At 48.5% G+C, this 19319-nt stretch overlaps 1 protein-coding gene across 1 annotated transcript in view; it reads left to right on the top strand.

The window, feature by feature from the left end:
• The first annotated feature begins 216 nt into the window (after positions 1 to 216).
• The window catches only part of RUVBL2 (RuvB like AAA ATPase 2), a 63011-nt gene continuing 43908 nt past the window's right edge, over positions 217 to 19319 (top strand). Inside the window, exons 1-5 of the mRNA XM_063942451.1 lie at positions 217 to 381; positions 2966 to 3014; positions 6776 to 6831; positions 17147 to 17288; positions 18734 to 18863. Of these exons, the coding sequence (XP_063798521.1) occupies positions 367 to 381; positions 2966 to 3014; positions 6776 to 6831; positions 17147 to 17288; positions 18734 to 18863 (392 nt within the window). The 5' untranslated portion in view covers positions 217 to 366. The remainder of the gene's footprint in view (positions 382 to 2965; positions 3015 to 6775; positions 6832 to 17146; positions 17289 to 18733; positions 18864 to 19319) is intronic.

The following is a 19319-nucleotide window of genomic DNA, read 5'->3' as shown; positions in this document are numbered from 1 at the left end:
TACATCCGCAGTCACACACAAAATATAGGCATGCCGCATATCATTTTAATCAGCAGAAGCTGCTGGTGCCCCTAAGCATACCAAATGCCCTAGGCATTTGCCTAGTTTGCCTATGCCAAAGGCCGGCTCTGTACAGCACACTGTCAGTCAGCGGTATTGATGGAGTCTGAGACGAGCCACAATCCTGTTCCTGTCCCTGTCCCTGTCCCCGTCCCCGTCCCCGTCCCCTCCTCTCGTCTGGGCGGGTGCCTCAGCTCTGGAACGCTCAGTGAGGGGTGCTGTTTCCTGCCGGGGCGGTATCAGTGTTACACCTCTGAGTCTACTCTCCTGCGCACCCGGCGGTTGGTGAGGTGAGGCTGCAGCAGCATGGCGGCTATGGCGGTAAGAGACTGTGGATCATGGTAGCTACAGCCGGGACGTGGGCTGTAACAGGGGAGGGGTCAGCGCTGCGCCGGGCTCCCTGTGTGGAGTAATGAGCACGGCGCTGTGTCGGGCTCTCTGTGTGGGGGAGTGGGCTCAGTGCTGTGCCGGGTTACTGTGCTTGTGCGGATGAATGGACTCTGCGCTGTGCCGGGCTCCCTGTGTCTGGGAATGGGCACGGCACTGTACCGGAATGGACTCAGCGCTGTACAGGGCTCCCTGTGTGGGGGAATGGCACCGCACTGTACCCGGCTCCCTGTGTCTGGGAATGGGCACGGCACTGTACTGGAATGGACTCAGCGCTGTACAGGGCTCCCTGTGTGGGGGAATGGCACCGCACTGTACCCGGCTCCCTGTGTCTGGGAATGGGCACGGCACTGTACAGGGCTCCCTGTGAAGCAGGACATATGTAACAGGAGGTGCTCAGCGCTGTGCCAGGCTCTGTGTGGAGTAATAGGCACATCGCTGTACCAGGCTCCCTGCGTGAGGGAATGGGCTCAGCAATGTGCCATGCTCGCTGTGCGGTGGGAATGGATTCGGTGCTGTGCCTGGTTCCCTGTGTGGAGTAATGGGCACAGTGCTGTGCCAGGCTCCCTGTGTTTGGGATTGTTTCAGAGCTGTGCCAGGCTCCCTGTGTGAGGGAATGGGCTCAGTGCTGTACCAGGCTCCCTGTGTGAGGGAATGGGCTCAGGGCTGTGCCAGGCTCCCTGTGTGATGGAATGGGGTCAGCGCTGTGCCAGGCTCCCTGTGTGATGGAATGGGCTCAGCGCTGTGCCAGGCTCCCTGTGTGGGGGAATGGGCTCAGCGCTGTGCTAGGCTCCCTGTGTGAGGGAATGGGCTCAGCGCTGTGCCAGGCTCCCTGTGTGAGGGAATGGGCTCAGCGCTGTGCCAGGCTCCCTGTGTGAGGGAATGGGCTCAGCGCTGTGCCAGGCTCCCTGTGTGATGGAATGGGCTCAGCGCTGTGCCAGGCTCCCTGTGTGATGGAATGGGCTCAGCGCTGTGCCAGGCTCCCTGTGTGATGGAATGGGCTCAGCGCTGTGCCAGGCTCCCTGTGTGATGGAATGGGCTCAGCGCTGTGCCAGGCTCCCTGTGTGATGGAATGGGCTCAGCGCTGTGCCAGGCTCCCTGTGTGATGGAATGGGCTCAGCGCTGTGCCAGGCTCCCTGTGTGGGGGAATGGGCTCAGCGCTGTGCCAGGCTCCCTGTGTGGGGGAATGGGCTCAGCGCTGTGCCAGGCTCCCTGTGTGGGGGAATGGGCTCAGCGCTGTGCCAGGCTCCCTGTGTTTGGGATTGTTTCAGAGCTGTGCCAGGCTCCCTGTGTGATGGAATGGGCTCAGCGCTGTGCCAGGCTCCCTGTGTGGGGGAATGGGCTCAGCGCTGTGCCAGGCTCCCTGTGTGGGGGAATGGGCTCAGCGCTGTGCCGTGCTTGCTGTGCGGTGGGAATGGATTCGGTGCTGTGCTGGGTTCTCTGTGTGGGGTAATGGGCACAGCACTGAACAGGGCTCCCTGGGAACTGGGACATATGTAACAGGAGGAGCTCAGCGCTGTGCCAGGCTCCCTGTGTGCTGAGCCCATTCCCTCAATGTGCCGTACTCGTTGTGCGTTGGGAATGGTGTTGTGCTGGGTTCTCTGTGTGGAGTAATGGGCACAGCGATTTGCCAGGCTCCCTGTGTATGGGATGGTTTCAGAGTTGTATCGGGCTCCCTGTGTGGGGGAATGGGCTCAGTGCTGTTCTGGGCTGCTTGTGTGGGGGAATGAGAACAGCATTGTGCCAGGCTCCCTGTAAAGCATAATGGGCATGGTGCTGTGCCGGGCTCCCTGTGTGTAGGAATGGGCACGCCGCTGCGTCGGGCTCAGTGCTTTGCTGGGCCCTCTGTGTGTGGGGGGGAATGGGTTCTGTGCTTTGCTGGGCTCCCTGTGTGGTGGAATGGGTCTGGCACTATGTCGGGCTCCCTGTGTGGAGAAATGGGCACAGCGCTGTTCCGGGCTCCCTGTACGGAGTAATGGGCACAGCGATATACCAGTCTTCCTGTGTGGGGGAATGGGCTCCCTGTGTGGAGGAGTGGGCACAGACGCTTGCCGTACTCTCTGTGCAGGTGAATGGGCTCAGCGCTGTGTCGGGCGCAGTGAGGGAATGAGCTTGGCACTGTGCCGGGCGACCTGTGTGGGGAAATGGGCACGGCATTGTGCTGTGCTCCCTGTATGTGGGAATGGACTTATGGGCGCCGCACCTCAAAAATTTAGGGAACCACTACCCATGTACACTAAATGGTACAGCAATACAGTCAGCTTGATACGTGCAAGTAAATGATGATCTGCAGACATTTGTTTTTCTGCAATATAAGTTACTGTCTCTGTTAGCTGGGAGTTGTTGTCATTTAACATTAAGGCCTATTGAATGGAGCAAAGAGATCACGCCACATGTTCTGTTGGGGTATAAAATCCTGAACCTACTGTACCAGGACAGCACCTTTTGCATGCACTTTTTACTTGTACATTATATACACGGTCGTGTTCCTTAGGTAATGGGTAATATTTTTTCCTAGACAACCAAGGTCCCTGAGGTACGAGATGTAACCAGAATAGAGAGAATAGGTAAGTATTTCATATTTATTCATTTAAAAAAAATAGTTGTTTGCTATTCTTGTTAGGTAAGGGAGATTAGACAATTTATCTTTAAATAATAAATACAAATAAGTGCCCAGTTATGTGTCTTTATATTTTACTGCACTAATATGATGATGCGTATTGTTACTGCAACTTGTGCAATATTAATGTAGATGCTGATGATCATTTCCTGTGTCAGTCTGTAAGAAGGTTCCCATAGAGACAGCTCAACAATCAACAAGCCGTTTCCATAGTAATAAGTTCTGTCAGTTAGCAACACCCAAACTTCCACATGCCCTCTGGCTATGGGAATTTAGGATTGTTATACACCATTAAATTCACTAAAGTTCTAATATTCTAAAACTTTCTGTTTTAAAAAGGTCTTGAATAAAGGAGTTTCTTAATTGCTTCGATACAGGAATTAAAATAGTTTTGTATTTATTACAAACCCACTTTAGCAGTATAGTGAGCCGTTAAATACTCCTTATTAGCTATATGGGTAATGCAGGCATTTAATAGAATATTTAAAGTGTGAAGTTTAATTTTGTGTATATCATGCTCTGAGCTTTAGCACACTTTGTAAAATGCCCGTTATGTAGTGTTATCTCTTATCACATGCATGTTTCCACCACAGTAGCGCAAGTTAAGCATTGGTAAAGTTACTAATGTACCATGAAGTGGCGTAATGTACTCTATAGGCCATGGGTCTTCAACCTGTGGCCCTCCAGTTGCTGTGGAACTACACATCCCAGCATGCCCTAACTCAGTTTTAACATGCCTCAATAGTAATACTGTGGCAAGGCATGCTGGGATGTGTAGTTCCACCGCAGCTGGAGGGCTAAAGGTTGAAGACCCATGTTATAGCCTATGGGTATACTAGAAGCCACACAGATGGCTGGTGGTGACATAAAGGATAAAGCAATGGAATACATTACTAGCCTTCAACAAAATACATTGGCCAAGTACCATGTCATCTGGAAAATATGGTATTTCCGACACTGTTGCAATGCCGGGTTCTTTATAAACAGTTTACCTCTTTAGACGATGCTGCCCCAATCTGCAGGTCCCAGGCTCGCTTCCCTCCCCTGTTCCTCTGGCCCCTCCCCCTCCTTTTTTTATTTTATTTTTTAAATTAAGTACTTTTTATTGAAAAGATTTGTTCAATTAAGTACATACAAATACAGGTTGAGTATCCCATATCCAAATATCCTGAAATACGGAATTTTTTGAGTGAGATAGTGAAACCTTTGTTTTCTGATGGCTCAATGTACACAAACTTTGTTTAATACACAAAACTATTACAAATATTGTATTAAATGACCTTCAGGCTGTGTGTATAAGGTCTGTATGAAACATAAATGAATTGTGTGAATGTACACACACTTTGTGCATTAAACAAAGTTATTAAAAATATTGGCTAAAATTACCTTCAGGCTGTGTATATAAGGTGTATATGAAACATAAATGCATTCTGTGCTTAGACGTGGGTCCCATCACCATGATATCTCATTATGGTATGCAATTATTCCAAAATATGGAAAAATCCGATATCCAAAATACTTCTGGTCCCAAGCATTTTGGATAAGGGAGACTCAATCTGTAATAAAAAGACCAATAACCTAGCAATACAGACTACACAATAAGCAAAGTCATATTCTGCCAGCTGCAGGGGTGACACATTAAAGAATCACAAAAGCCATAACATACATAGTGAAATGGAGAAATGTCGTTATAGGACAAAACATGAGAAAGCTGCAGAAATGAACAGTGAAAACATCAGTTACCACACAGTGTTGTCCTATCATCCGCACTAGGACCATAAAGAGGAAAAATGGGGCATACAGAGCAATAGAACGCGTTTAACATCAGATGCGCATGTTGACTACACACAAGAGGGACATTAATCTGGATCTTGGGTTCTACGTTCCACCTATCCCACCGTTTATGATACGCAGCCATAGAATTCCTGCTGGTATATAAAAACCGGTCATGACTGCAAACTTCATTGACCAGCGCTCTCATTATCCCCCTCTTTCTAACAAGCTGTCTCTTCTGTTTGGTTTTCCCTTGCCCACCCACTCCTTTTCCCTACACAAGTGCAAGTTTTAAGACCTATCATAACAGTTGCGTCAGCCGGTGTAAAATCACTGGGCAGCGCGGGGTTACCGCTTGCACACGCACAAACAGTCATATTAGTTGAACGGATTCTCATATTAATAGTGTTCCCTCTAGAAAATGTAGAGGGCAGGGCGCCGGACAGCGGGGGCACACGTGTGTCCGAAAAGGGGGCGTGGCCATGAAACGTAATTTAAGTGAGCGGTGCGGCCCGCATACGTTATTACAGGGGGCGGCCGGCGGCGTCCCTTTTGGGGCATGCTCTCCCACAGCATACATGCGCACGGCATCTTTACACGCTGGGAGGGCAGGAAGTGTGCGGCTGTTTAGCAAGGCGCCGCAGAAAGGGCAGGGCGGATTTTGCCCTTAAAAAATCGGACAGGGTGCGCGCCCTGCTAAAACAGCCTAGCGTGAACACTATATTAACATAAAGTAGTACATCAGGCTTCATTCTGCTGCTGACCACAACTACAGCCACTTTGCATGCCACTATGGGGTAAATTTATATCCCTTTTATACCGCATAAATAGTCCGGTATCGACCAGGTATATTGCCGGGGCAACGTGGGTAGCTGTACGATGTGAAAGGGCCAGTCCCAAATTCCCGGTCCGTCTGACCCGGTAATTCAACCTGGGAATAAAGAAGAGTTATTACTAGGTCAGGTGCAGTGTTGACGGGTTACCTGAGTCGATGCAACCCGGTACCCGATCATAGCTTTGGGAGAAGTGGCGTTGAGATGATCTAATCTCCTAGCGCTGCCCCCGATGGCAAGCTGAACCGGCAATATGCCAGGATGGGAAGCCAGTTCTGAGGCTCCAATGCCAGGTTGCACCCGGGAAGGACCTGTTTCCAATTCCGGGGTGCGACCTGGCATTAGCGATCTGAAAGCGGTATTACTAGGATGGGAGTTCTGTTTAAGATGGGATGTTGCCCATAGCAACCAATCAGATTCCAGGTATTATCTTCTGGAAGGTGCTAGATAAATGAGAAGTAGAATCTGGTTGCCATCTTAAATAGAACAACCCTTCTTAGTAAATTTACCCCTTAGAATCAGTCCTAATGTTAAGTTGATGATAAGAATGCAACGGGATATGGAGTAGTCTTTATACCTATACACATCTCCCTGTTCGTAAGAAAAAAGAAAATGCTCCCTCAACTAATGCCACATGATGCACTGTAGGTTGGGAGTTGTTCCCTGCTGGAATGTGCCCATTAGGGTATTTGTAAAGGTACTGCCTGCCTCTGTTGCTGTGGGTAAATGAGGGATGCTGATGGTAAGGAATAATATGGCTGATGTTAACAATCTTTAAAGTCAAATTTACCATTTATATTTGGCTTCCTGTGTGTAATAAATACATGTTATCACTCAGACGCTACCAATGTTGGGGCAGAGCAAACGCTGCTTGATATGACCGGCTTCTCGTATCATGTGACTTCTGACCTCAGAACTCGCTGATTATAGTTTGCACAGAAAGCAAAAACGCGTGGTGTCTGATGTGTACTATGGCATGGCATTATAATGTTACTTTTGTATTAAACAGTATATACTACATAAGAGTATTGCAAATAATACGTTATTCTTATGTACATGTGAAGATTATAGGTTTTTAACCATTGTGTGATCTGTTTGTTAGGTGCCCATTCTCACATCCGAGGGCTTGGACTGGACGATGCACTGGAACCTCGGCCGGTAAGGCCAGCAATATGAGCGCTTGCTTAATATGGTGCGAGTGTGATGTACCATGTGACAATCCAGTATTTCACTTCTGACCTCTACAGCAGAACTGGTTGATCTGGGTTATAGCACATTTATTTCTCTAACGTCCTAGTGGATGCTGGGAACTCCGTAAGGCCATGGGGAATAGCGGGCTCCGAAGGAGGCTGGGCACTCTAGAAAGATCTTAGACTACCTGGTGTGCACTGGCTCCTCCCACTATGACCCTCCTCCAAGCCTCAGTTAGATTTCGTGCCCGGCCGAGGTTGGATGCACACTAGGGGCTCTCCTGAGCTCTTAGAAAGTTATAGTCTTAGAATTTGTTCTTTTCAGTGAGACCTGCTGGCAACAGGCTCACTGCAGCGAGGGACTAAGGGGAGAAGAAGCGAACTCGCCTGCTTGCAGCCGGATTGGGCTTCTTAGGCTACTGGACACCATTAGCTCCAGAGGGATCGACCGCAGGCCCAGCCTTGATGTTCGGTCCCGGAGCCGCGCCGCCGTCCCCCTTACAGAGCCAGAAGCAAGAAGATGGTCCGGAAAATCGGCGGCATGAAGACTCCGTCTTCACCAAGGTAGCGCACAGCACTGCAGCTGTGCGCCATTGCTCCTCTCACACACTTCATACTTCGATCACTGAGGGTGCAGGGCGCTGGGGGGGGGCGCCCTGAGGCAGCAATAAAAACACCTTGGCTGGCAAAAATACCTCAATATATAGCCCCAGGGGCTATATATGAGGTAAATACCCCTGCCAGAAGTCCATAAAAAACGGGAGAATAGGCCGCGAAAAAGGGACGGAGCCTATCTCCTCAGCACACTGGCGCCATTTTCCCTCACAGCTCCGTTGGAGGGAAGCTCCCTGGCTCTCCCCTGCAGTCTACAAGGGTTAAAAAAAGAGAGAGGGGGCACTAAATTTAGGCGCAGTATACATTATATATATATATATATATATATATATATATATATATATATATATATATATATATATATATATATATATATATATATATATATATATAAAGCTATAGGGGACATAACTCAGTTAGTCCCTGCAGTATATAGCGCTCTGGTGTGTGCTGGCATACTCTCACTCTGTCCCCCCAAAGGGCTTTTGTGGGTCCTGTCCTCGTTTAGAGCATTCCCTGTGTGTCTGCGGTGTGTCGGTACGGCTGTGTCGACATGTTGAATGAGGATGCTTATATGGTGACGGAACAGAGGCCGATATATGTGATGTCGCCCCCTGTGGGGCCGACACCAGAGTGGATAGAGAGGTAAAAGGTATTAACCGACAGTGTCAACTCCTTACATAAAAGGGTGGATGACGTAACAGCTGTGGGACAGCCGGCTTCGCAGCCCGCGCCTGCCCAGGCGTCTCAAAGGCCATCAGGGGCTCAAAAACGCCCGCTCTCTCAGATGGCAGACACAGATGTCGACACGGAGTCTGACTCCAGTGTCGACAAGGTGGAGACATATACACAATCCAATCCGTGACTTGATCCCGGCAATAAAAAATGTGTTATACATTTCTGACTTTAACCCAAGCACCTCTATAAATGGGTTTTAGGTTTGGGGAGAAAAAACAGGCAGTGTTTTGTTCCCCCATCAGATGAATAAATGAAGTGTGTGAAAAGCGTGGGTTCCCCCGTTAAGAAACTGGTAATTTATAAAAAGTTACTGATGGCGTACCCTTTCCCGCCAGGAGGATAAGTTACGCTGGGAGATATCCCCTAGGGTGGATAAGGCGCTCACACGTTTGTCAAAAAAGACTGCCGTCTTAGGATACGGCCACTTTAATAGGTACCTGTTGATAAAAAACAGGAGGCTATCCTGAAGTCTGTATTTACACACTCGGGTACTAGACTGAGACCTGCAGATAGTGCTGCTGCAGCGTGGTTGGTGACCCTGTCAAACAGGGATAATAGTTGGCAAACATAAAAACATATTAAAGACGTTGTCTTATATATGGGGGATGCACAGAGGGATATTTTGCCGGCTGGCATCCAAAATAAATGTAATGTCCATTCTGTCAGGAGGGTATTAGAGACCTGTCACTGGACAGGTGATGCTGACTTAAAAAGCGCATAGAGAGCCTTATAAGGGTGAGGAATTATTTGGGGATGGTCTCTGGGACCTCGTATCCACAGCAACTGCTGGGAAGAAATAATTTTACCTCAGGTTTCCTCACAGACAAAGGTACAGTCCTTTCGGCTTCAGAAAAGCAAGCGGGTCAAATGGCGCTTCCTTTCTGTACAGAGACAAGGGTAGAGGGAAAAAGCTGCACCAGTCAGCCTGTTCCCAGAATCAAGATTCTTCCCCCGCCTCCTGTGAGTACACACCATGACGCGGGTGCTCCACAGGTGTAGCCAGGTACGGTGGTGGGCCGCCTCAAAAATTTCAGCAATTAGTGGGCTCGCTCACAGGTGGATCCCTGTTTCTTCCAAGTAGTATTTCAGGGGTACAAGCTGGAATTCGAGATGTCTCCCCCCAGCCGTTTCCTAAAATATGCCTTGCTGACAACTCCCTCAGGCAGGGAGGCTGTGCTAGAGGCAATTAATAAGCGGTATTCCCAGCAGGTAATACTCAAGGTGCCCCTACTTCAACAAGGACGGGGTTACTATTCCACACGGGTTGGGGTACCGAAACCGCATGGTTCGGTGTGACCCATTTTATATTTAAAATCCTTGAACATAAAAAAATTCAAGTTCAAGATGGAATCGCTCAGGGCGGTTATTGCAAGCCTGGACGAGGGGGATTACATGGTATCCCGGGACATCAAGGATGCTTACCTGCATGTCCCCATTTACCATCCTCGCCAGGAGTACCTCAGATTTGTGGTACAGGATTACCATTACCAAGTCCAGACACTGCCGTTTGGACTGTACATGGCACCGAGGGTGTTTTATCAAGGTAATGGCCGAAATGATGATACTCCTTCGAAAAAAGGGAGTTGTAATTATCCCGTACTTGGACAATCTCGTTATAAGGGCGAGGTCCAAGGAGCAGTTGGTAGTCGGGGTAGCACTATTTTGGAAAGTGCTACAACAGCATAGGTGGATTCTAAACAGTCCAAAGTCACAGCTGGTTCCTATGACACGTCTACTGTTCCTGGGGATGGTTCTGGACATAAACCAGAAATAGTGTTTCTCCCGGAGGAGAAAGCCAAGGAGTTGTCATCTCTAGTCAGAGACCTCCTGAAACCAAAATAGGTAGCGGTGCATCATTGCACGCGAGTCCTGGGAAAAATGGTAGCTTCTTACGAAGCAATCCCATTAGGCAGGTTCCATACAAGAACTTTTCAGAGGGACCTGTTGGACAAGTGGTCCGGATCGCATCTTCCGATGCATAGGCTGATAACCCTGTCTCCAAGGACCAGGGTATCTCTACTGTGGTGGCTGCAGAGTGCCCATCTTCAAGAGGGCCGCAGGTTCGGCATACAGGACTAGGTCCTAGTGACCATGGATTCCAGCCTTTGAGGCTGGGGGGCAGTCGCACAGGGAAGAAACTTCCAGGGACTTTGGTCAAGTCAGGTTATTTCCCTACACATAAATATTCTGGATCTGAGGGCCATTTACAATGCCCTGAGGCCAGCAAGGCCTCTGCTTCAAAACCAGCCGGTACTGATCCAATCAGACAACATCACGGCAGTCGCCCATGTAAACCAACAGGGCGGCACAAGAAGCAGGATGGCGATGGCAGAAGCCACAAGGATTCTCCGATAGGCGGAAAATCATGTGTTAGCACTGTCAGCAGTGTTCATTCCCGGAGTGGACAACTGGGAAGCAGATCTTCTCAACAGACACGACCTCCACCCGGGAGAATGGGGACTTCCTCCAGAAGTCTTCCAATAGGATTGTACACCATTGGGAAAGGCCACAGGTGGACATGATGGCGTCCCGCCTTAACAAAAAGCTATAAAAGATATTGCACCAGGTCAAGGGACCCTCAGGCGATAGCTATGGACGCTCTGGTAACACAGTGGGTGTACCAGTCGGTTTAGGTGTTCTCCCCTCTGCCTCTCATACCAAAGGTACTGAGAATAATAAGAAGGCGAGGAGTAAGAACGATACTCGTGGATGGCCAAGAAGAGCTTGGTACCCAGAACTTCAAGAATTTATATCAGAGGACCCATGGCCTCTGCCACTCAGACAGGACCTGCGGCAGCAGGGGCCCTGTCTGTTCCAAGACTTACCGCGGCTGCGTTTGACGGCATGGCGGTTGAACGCCGGATCCTGAAGGAAAAGGGCATTCCGGAGGAAGTAATTCCTACGCTTACTAAAGCCAGGAAAGAGGTTACAGCAACTCATTATCACCGCATATGGCGAAAATATGTTGCATGGTGTGAGGCCGAAAGGGCCCCAACAGAGGAATTTCGACTAGGTCGATTTCTGCATTTCCTGCAAGCAGGAGTGACTATTGGCCTTAAATTGGGTTCCATTAAGGTACAGATCTCGGCTCTGTCGATTTTCTTTCAAAAAAGAACTAGCTTCAGTACCTGAAGTTCAGACATTTATAAAAGGAGTGCTGCATAGTCAGCCCCCGTTTGTGCCTCCTGTGGCACCTTGGGATCTCAACGTGGTGTTGAGTTTCTTAAAATCACATTGGTTTGAACCACTAAAAACCGTGGATCTGAAATATCTCACGTGGAAGGTGGTTATGTTATTGGCCTTGGCTTCTGCCAGGCGAGTATCAGAATTGGCGGCTTTGTCTTGTAAAAGCCCTTATTTGATTTTCCATATGGATAGGGCAGAATTGAGGACTCGTCCCCAGTTTCTCCCAAAGGTGGTGTCAGCGTTTCACCTGAACCAGCCTATTGTGGTGCCTACGGCTACTAGAGACTTGGAGGACTCCAAGTTGCTAGACGTTGTCAGGGCACTGAAAATATATGTTTCCAGAACGGCTAGAGTCAGAAAATCTGACTCGCTGTTTATCCTATATGCACCTAACAAGCTGGGTGCTCCTGCTTCTAAGCAGACTATTGCTCGTTGGATTTGTAGTACAATTCAGCTTGCACATACTGTGGCAGGCCTGCCACAGCCAAAATCTGTCAATGCCCATTCCACAAGGAAGGTGGGCTCATCTTGGGCGGCTGCCCGAGGGGTCTCGGCTTTACAACTTTGCCGAGCAGCTACTTGGTCAGGGGCAAACACGTTTGCAAAATTCTACAAATTTGATACCCTGGCTGAGGAGGACCTGGAGTTCTCTCATTCGGTGCTGCAGAGTCATCCGCACTCTCCCGCCCGTTTGGGAGCTTTGGTATAATCCCCATGGTCCTTACGGAGTTCCCAGCATCCACTAGGACGTTAGAGAAAATAAGAATTTACTCACCGGTAATTCTATTTCTCGTAGTCCGTAGTGGATGCTGGGCGCCCATCCCAAGTGCGGTTTATCTGCATTACTTGTACATAGTTATTGTTAACTAAATCGGGTTATTGTTGAGCCATCTGTTGAGAGGCTCTATTGTTTCATACTGTTAACTGTGTTTCATATCACGAGTTGTACGGTGTGATTGGTGTGGCTGGTATGAGTCTTACCCGGGATTCAAAATCCTTCCTTATTGTGTACGCTCGTCCGGGCACAGTACCTAACTGAGGCTTGGAGGAGGGTCATAGTGGGAGGAGCCAGTGCACACCAGGTAGTCTAAGATCTTTCTAGAGTGCCCAGCCTCCTTCGGAGCCCGCTATTCCCCATGGTCCTTACGGAGTTCCCAGCATCCACTACGGACTACGAGAAATAGAATTACCGGTGAGTAAATTCTTATTTTTTGCCTTATTCACTTTTTATTAATTCATTATACAGTGTACAAAGCAGAAAATGTATTAAACCTTCTAAAGCAGAGATATTGAACATGCGGCCCTCTAAGCTGCTGTGGAACTACACATAGGGGTATATGCAATTGCGGTCGAATTCCCGAAATTGTCGAAAAACTGGACTTTTTCGCCCAAAAAAGAAAAATTCGACAATGCAATTCAGTAATTCCCGTCAAAAAAAACGGACTTTCAAAATTCGACTTTTTGAAATTCGACATTTGTCAAATTCGACTTTTCTGCAATGGTACAAATGCGGCAATTCGACAAAAGTATATTCAATTGAAGTTTGGAAATTCGACAACAGTGCTTTCAGACAGTAAATTCGTCATTTTCAATCCGCCACACTTTGGTGGGTGAATCTAATAAAAAAAATTTAAAACATGTTTTTTTGGATGTTTTTTTTATTGGTAATAGCATATCTATTTATATTAGAAGGGATTAGGTACTTGGTTTGTCTTTTTGGGAGGCACAAGTATTATTTATATATTTTTAATTTTTATTTTATTTTATTTTTTAATTAGATGGAATGGTAAAATCCCGGAAAAAAATGGCGTGGGGTCCCCCCTCCAAAGCATAACCAGCCTCGGGCTCTTCGAGCCGGTCCTGGTTCTAAAAATCTGGGGGGAAAATGGACAGGGGATCCCCCGTATTTTTAAAACCAGCACCGGGCTCTGCGCCTGGTGCTGGTGCAAAAAATACGGGGGACAAAAAGAGTAGGGGTCCCCCGTATTTTTTACACCAGCATCGGGCTCCACTAGCTGGACAGATAATGCCACAGCCGGAAATCACTTTTATACAGCGCCCTGCGGCCGTGGCATTAAATATCCAACTAGTCACCCCTGGCCGGGGTACCCTGGGGACCCCTTCAATCAAGGGGTCCGTCCCCCCCCCCCCCAGCCACCCAAGGGCCAGGGGTGAAGCCCGAGGCTGTCCCCCCCCCCATCCAAGGGCTGCGGATGGGGGGCTGATAGCCTTGAGAAAATGACAAGAATATTGTTTTTTCCTGTAGTACTACAAGTCCCAGCAAGCCTCCCCCGCAAGCTGGTACTTGGAGAACCACAAGTACCAGCATGCGGGAGAAAAACGGGCCCGCTGGTACCTGTAGTACTACTGGGAAAAAAATACCCAAATAAAAACAGGAGACACACACCTTGAAAGTAAAACTTTATTTCACACCTGCCGACACACACATACTTACCTATGTTGACCCGCCGACTGCCACGTCTCCTGATCCGACGATCCGTGGCACCTGTGAATAAAATTATACTCTCCTCAATCCAGTGTCCAGATATAAATCCTCGTACTTGGCAAAACAAATAAACGAACACCCGACCATGCCGGACTGAAAGGGGTCCCATGTTTACACGTTTACCCTTTCCCCGAATGCAGAGACCCCCCCCGTGACTGCTGTCACAGAAAGGTCTCTTAAGCCAATCAGCGAGCGCAACGTCCTGGCACTCTGCTGATTGGCTGCACGTCTGAGCTGTCAGACAGCGCATCGCAAAGCCTCTCCATTATACTCAATGGTGGGAACTTTGCGTCAGCGGTGAGGTCACCCGCGGTCAGCGGCTGACCGCGGGTAACCCCACTGCTGATGGCAAAGTTCCCACCATTGAAAGTAATGGAGGGAGCTGTGCGATGCGCTGCCTGAGCTCACACGCGCATACAGCCAATCAGGTGAGTGCAACGAAAATAGCGCTTCCTGATTGGCTGAAGGGACCTCTGTGACAGGAGTCACGTGGGGTCCCGGCATTCGGGGAAAGGGTAAACATGGGACCCCTTTCAGTCCGCTGGTCCGGGTGTTCGTTTATTTGTTTTGCCAAGTACGAGGATTTATATCTGGACACTGGATTGAGGTGAGTATAATTTTATTCACAGGTACCCCGGATCGTCGGATCAGGAGACGTGGCAGTCGGCGGGTCAACATAGGTAAGTATGTGTGTGTCGGCAGGTGTGAAATAAAGTTTTACTTTCAAGGTGTGTGTCTCCTGTTTTTATTTGGGTATTTTTTTCCCAGTAGTACTACAGGTACCAGCGGGCCCGTTTTTCTCCCGCATGCTGGTACTTGTGGTTCTCCAAGTACCAGCTTGCGGGGGAGGCTTGCTGGGACTTGTAGTACTACAGGAAAAAACAATATTCTTGTCATTTTCTCAAGGCTATCAGCCCCCCATCCGCAGCCCTTGGATGGGGAGGGACAGCCTCGGGCTTCACCCCTGGCCCTTGGGTAGCTGGGGGGGACGGGACCCCTTGATTGAAGGGGTCCCCACTCCCCCAGGGTACCCCGGCCAGGGGTGACTAGTTGGATATTTAATGCCACGGCCGCAGGGCGCTGTATAAAAGTGACCCCCGGCTGTGGCATTATCTGTCCAGCTAGTGGAGCCCGGTGCTGGTTTTAAAAATACGGGGGATGCCCTGTCCATTTTTCCCCCAGATTTTTAGAACCAGGACCAGCTCGAAGAGCCCGAGGCTGGTTATGCTTTGGAGGGGGGACCCCATGCAATTTTTTTTTTCGTGTTTTTACCCGTTTTTTAAAAATCGGAACAAAATCCATCAAATCGGCCGTTTTTCGTCACCGGGACTGTCGAATCCGTTTTTTATTGAATATGGTCAATTTCGGCACCCACTTGCCGAAATTAGACTGTCGAATTGTGTCGAATTAAAAAACGGCCGAAAAATTGCCGCGATTCGCCGCTAATTGCATATACCCCATAACATGGACAGCCGCAGTTATTTTAGGGGTATATTCAATTAAGGTCGAAATTGCCGTCTTGTTGAAAAGACTGCAGTTTTCAACTTTAAGGTCGGAAGGGGTTCCGACCTATTCAGTCCCCAGCATTTTTATTCGACAAGTCGGGGAATTCGACTTGTCGAATAGTACGTGATTTGGTGGTATAGCTGCCGATTCGCATACTTCTGAGGGAAACTGGGCCAAATTCGACATGTTTTGGCCCCGTTTCCGACCATCTCAGTTTGACTTAATAAAAAAAGTCGGACTGAGATGAGGGACCTGAGAGGAGGAGACGGGGGAGAGCCGCGGACAGACGGGGGACAGCAGCGCTACAGTACAGCGCTGCAGGAGGATGTGTCATAGCCGCCGCTCACGGAGCCGGGTGGACGCTGCCGTGAGGTCTGGTGGCTGTGACACATCCTCCTGCAACGCGGCTGTCCCCCCTCTCCGGTCCCTCATCTCAATTTGACATTTTTAAAGTCGAATTGAGATGGGCATTGAATAGCCCTTGTCGGATCCATTCCGACAGATGCATGTCAGAATGGATCCGACCTCAATTGAATATACCCCTTAGTATGTCCGAATAGCAAAACTGTGGCAGGGCTTGCTGGGATGTATAGTTCCACAGCAGCTGAAGGGGCGCATGTTAAAGACCCCTAAAGTGTGGAGAAGTTGGCAGCTTCTAGCTAGCATTTATCAAATATGTTGTTTAAAACGATAGCAAGAAGTCAACTGGTGCTATGGGCTACATCTCCACGCGTTAAACAGTTTGATACATCTCCCCCCTTAGTAGCCGGGTCCATATCTTCATTAAGTATTGGGCCTAGATTTACTATTCATCAGTTTGTCGCCGATGATAAGTGGCTCTGGCTGATGGATATAAAGTGGGAACAGAAGTAAATACTAAGCCAGCCTGGTTTACTAAATATCTCTGAGTAGTAAATCCAGCCCGTGGACTGTTCGCAAGTTAGTGGGAGGAGTTTGTGTGCTTTCTATGTATATAATGTGTTTGGATCATCTTTTATTTATATGATGCTTCTGGCTCATCTCTTATGTATACAGTGGGGGAATTCAATTGCTGTTGGTGCTGGCTGCCACTAGATGGCGCCCGACAGAGCAATCCAATTGTTGCTCCGATTGGACGCAAACAGCAGCCAGTGCAGACCTTTCTACTTGAATTGCGCCATCTCCTGTCACTTTTAAACAGTAGGTGCTTGGCCGGTACAGTTAACAATTGAATTCCCCCCCATAGTGTGTCTTTTGTTGTTCTCTGAAACATTCTCATTTATTTAGTTTTCATCACATCTGTCAAAAGGAAATTAAAACAGGCATGGCCTAATACAAAGGTAGGCAACCTGTGGAACTACACATCCCAGCATCCCCTGCCACAATTTTGTTTGCTGAGATGTGTAGTGCCACAGACTGTCTACCCCAGGTCTAATAAACCAGAAATCTAATACTGCATTTGGACGGGCACTTAGTTTCGTTGCATGCTGAACAGTATTAAAATTAAATAGAAATCTGTCTTTTTGGAAGTGAAACTGCCTATGGCCATGTTGATTAATGATGGTCCTTGGTAAATCTGTTCATGAATGATTACGGAAATATTCTTGCGCATGCAGCAGATGATCGGTTTATGAAGACCTCTGTTTACTTTGCGGGTGTGCCCATGCCCCCGCCTCCTCTGCGCCTTTCAGGCCATGCCTCCGCCTCCTCTGCCACTCTCCATCTCGTCTCAGCCTTCTCTGTGTCTCTGCAGGTATCACAAGGCATGGTTGGACAGCTGGCAGCTCGACGAGCCGCTGGGGTTATATTGGAAATGATCAAAGAAGGAAAAATTGCAGGACGAGCCGTGTTAATAGCTGGGCAACCGGGCACAGGAAAAACCGCCATTGCTATGGGTATTGCTGTTTTCTTTATACATGTTCATTGTGCGCTGTGGGTAATGCTTCTTACAGAATTGCTATTAAGGTGCATAAACTTTATAGCTTTGTCAGAGATGATTCCACATATGTGGGAAATTATTTGTAGTGTGAACTCTGATACATTGTGACCCTTGGTGGTTTCCACCATTAAAGAGCAGCGGGCCATACAGTATAGCTCTAGCTCTGAGGTTTGCTCATCAGCAAATTATGAATAGATTATTGTGAATTCTAAAGCTAGATCTAATATTCTCTGTACTATGATTGTGGATCAATAAGTAAAGTAACAAGAACTCGCACGTGTGTGATGTCCTCTATTACAGTCTAATATCCCGCCAGGCTAGAGCAGGTAGGCCGCTGCTTCCCCTTACATCCATCAGACTGCACCTCATATCAGTCATACTTTCCCAGCATCAGGTTAAGATGGCGGGCTGGGGGACACATGGTCACACATTGAGGTGCGTAGTGTGGTTGGATTTCTGCATCTAAGGTGCACATCAGCAGTTGACATTCATCACCAACTGGTTGAGGTGTATGGTGATGCCATGTCTTAGGAACAGGTTTGGGTTTGGTGCACGGCCTTTGATAATGAAGGACAGGCGTTCAGAATGAGCAGCGAGCCGGCCGGCCGGCCATGAACATCCACCACAGATGTCTATTTGTGCCACATTGAAGGTCTAATTCAGGAGAACAGAAGCATTTGAGAAGTACATGGATTAATGGCAAATTGCATCTGATTGTGAAGTTCAGCAAGCCATCATGTCCTGGCTTTAGTTGACACAATTTTTACTGTGCTGTTATAGATGCCGTTGGGACAAATGCTTAAATAAGTATGGGGACTATGGTCCTAATTCACCTGATGTGCAGCCCTCCATCTGCAAGTCAGCTCGCAGTGTCTCCAAGCCACAGCTTGATTGACAAGCTACAGTGTTTTGGAGGCGGAGAGGGAGCGTTCCTGGTCAGCATTTTCCGGGAGGGATGAGGCCAGGGTCTGCGTGGCTGCAAGGATATTTCACTGCCTCCCAAGCTGCCAGGAACCGGCCAGGCTGAGTAAGCCTCAGCTTACTCAGCCTGGCCAAACCTGCAACCGATGGTCGCAATGGTGATCACCGCCAGCATCTACGGACGCTGCACTCAGATCGCAAATGCAATGCAGGAGGTGTTGCTACATTTGTAGTTTGGTGGACTGAATTGCAAAGCCGCTTGTGTGCCGCAACTGCAATTCCGTCCATCTGAATCGGGCCCTATGTGGAAAATAAATCTGTACCAAGGTCATACTATGGATTATACGTATATGTAGAAGTTGAATAATTTTACGCAATGAGAGGACTTGTTATCTTGCTTATTGAACCACCCTCATATATACAAAGTGAGCTGTCTTGGTTGTGAACAAGTGTTTGACTTCTGTCTGTCTGCTGTAACAGGTATGGCTCAAGCCTTAGGCCCAGATACACCATTTACTGCCATCGCTGGCAGTGAGATCTTCTCTCTGGAGATGAGCAAAACAGAAGCTTTGACGCAGGCTTTCCGGCGCTCTATCGGTGTCCGAATCAAGTAAGCAGACCAATGTTAGGACTAATCCATTGTGCTTTCATGTTTGCTAATTTGCGTGTCCATTGTATTAAAAGAATTTCTCTGACGTCCTAGTGGATGCTGGGAACTCCGTAAGGACCATGGGGAATAGCGGGCTCCGAAGGAGGCTGGGCACTCTAGAAAGATTTATGACTACCTGGTGTGCACTGGCTCCTCCCACTATGACCCCCCTCCAAGCCTCAGTTAGATTTTGTGCCCGGCCCAGGTTGGATGCACACTAGGGGCTCTCCTGAGCCTTTAGAAAGAAAGTATAGAAATTAGGTTTTTTATTTTCAGTGAGACCTGCTGGCAACAGGCTCACTGCAGCGAGGGACTAAGGGGAGAAGAAGCGAACCTGCCTGCTTGCAGCCAGCTTGGGCTTCTTAGGCTACTGGACACCATTAGCTCCAGAGGGATCGACCGCAGGCCCAGCCTTGG

Source organism: Pseudophryne corroboree, chromosome 10 (assembly GCF_028390025.1).
Source record: "Pseudophryne corroboree isolate aPseCor3 chromosome 10, aPseCor3.hap2, whole genome shotgun sequence".
Taxonomy (NCBI): Eukaryota; Metazoa; Chordata; class Amphibia; order Anura; family Myobatrachidae; genus Pseudophryne; species Pseudophryne corroboree.
Note: the sequence above shows the minus strand (reverse complement) of the source record. Positions and strands in the feature narration are given on the sequence as shown.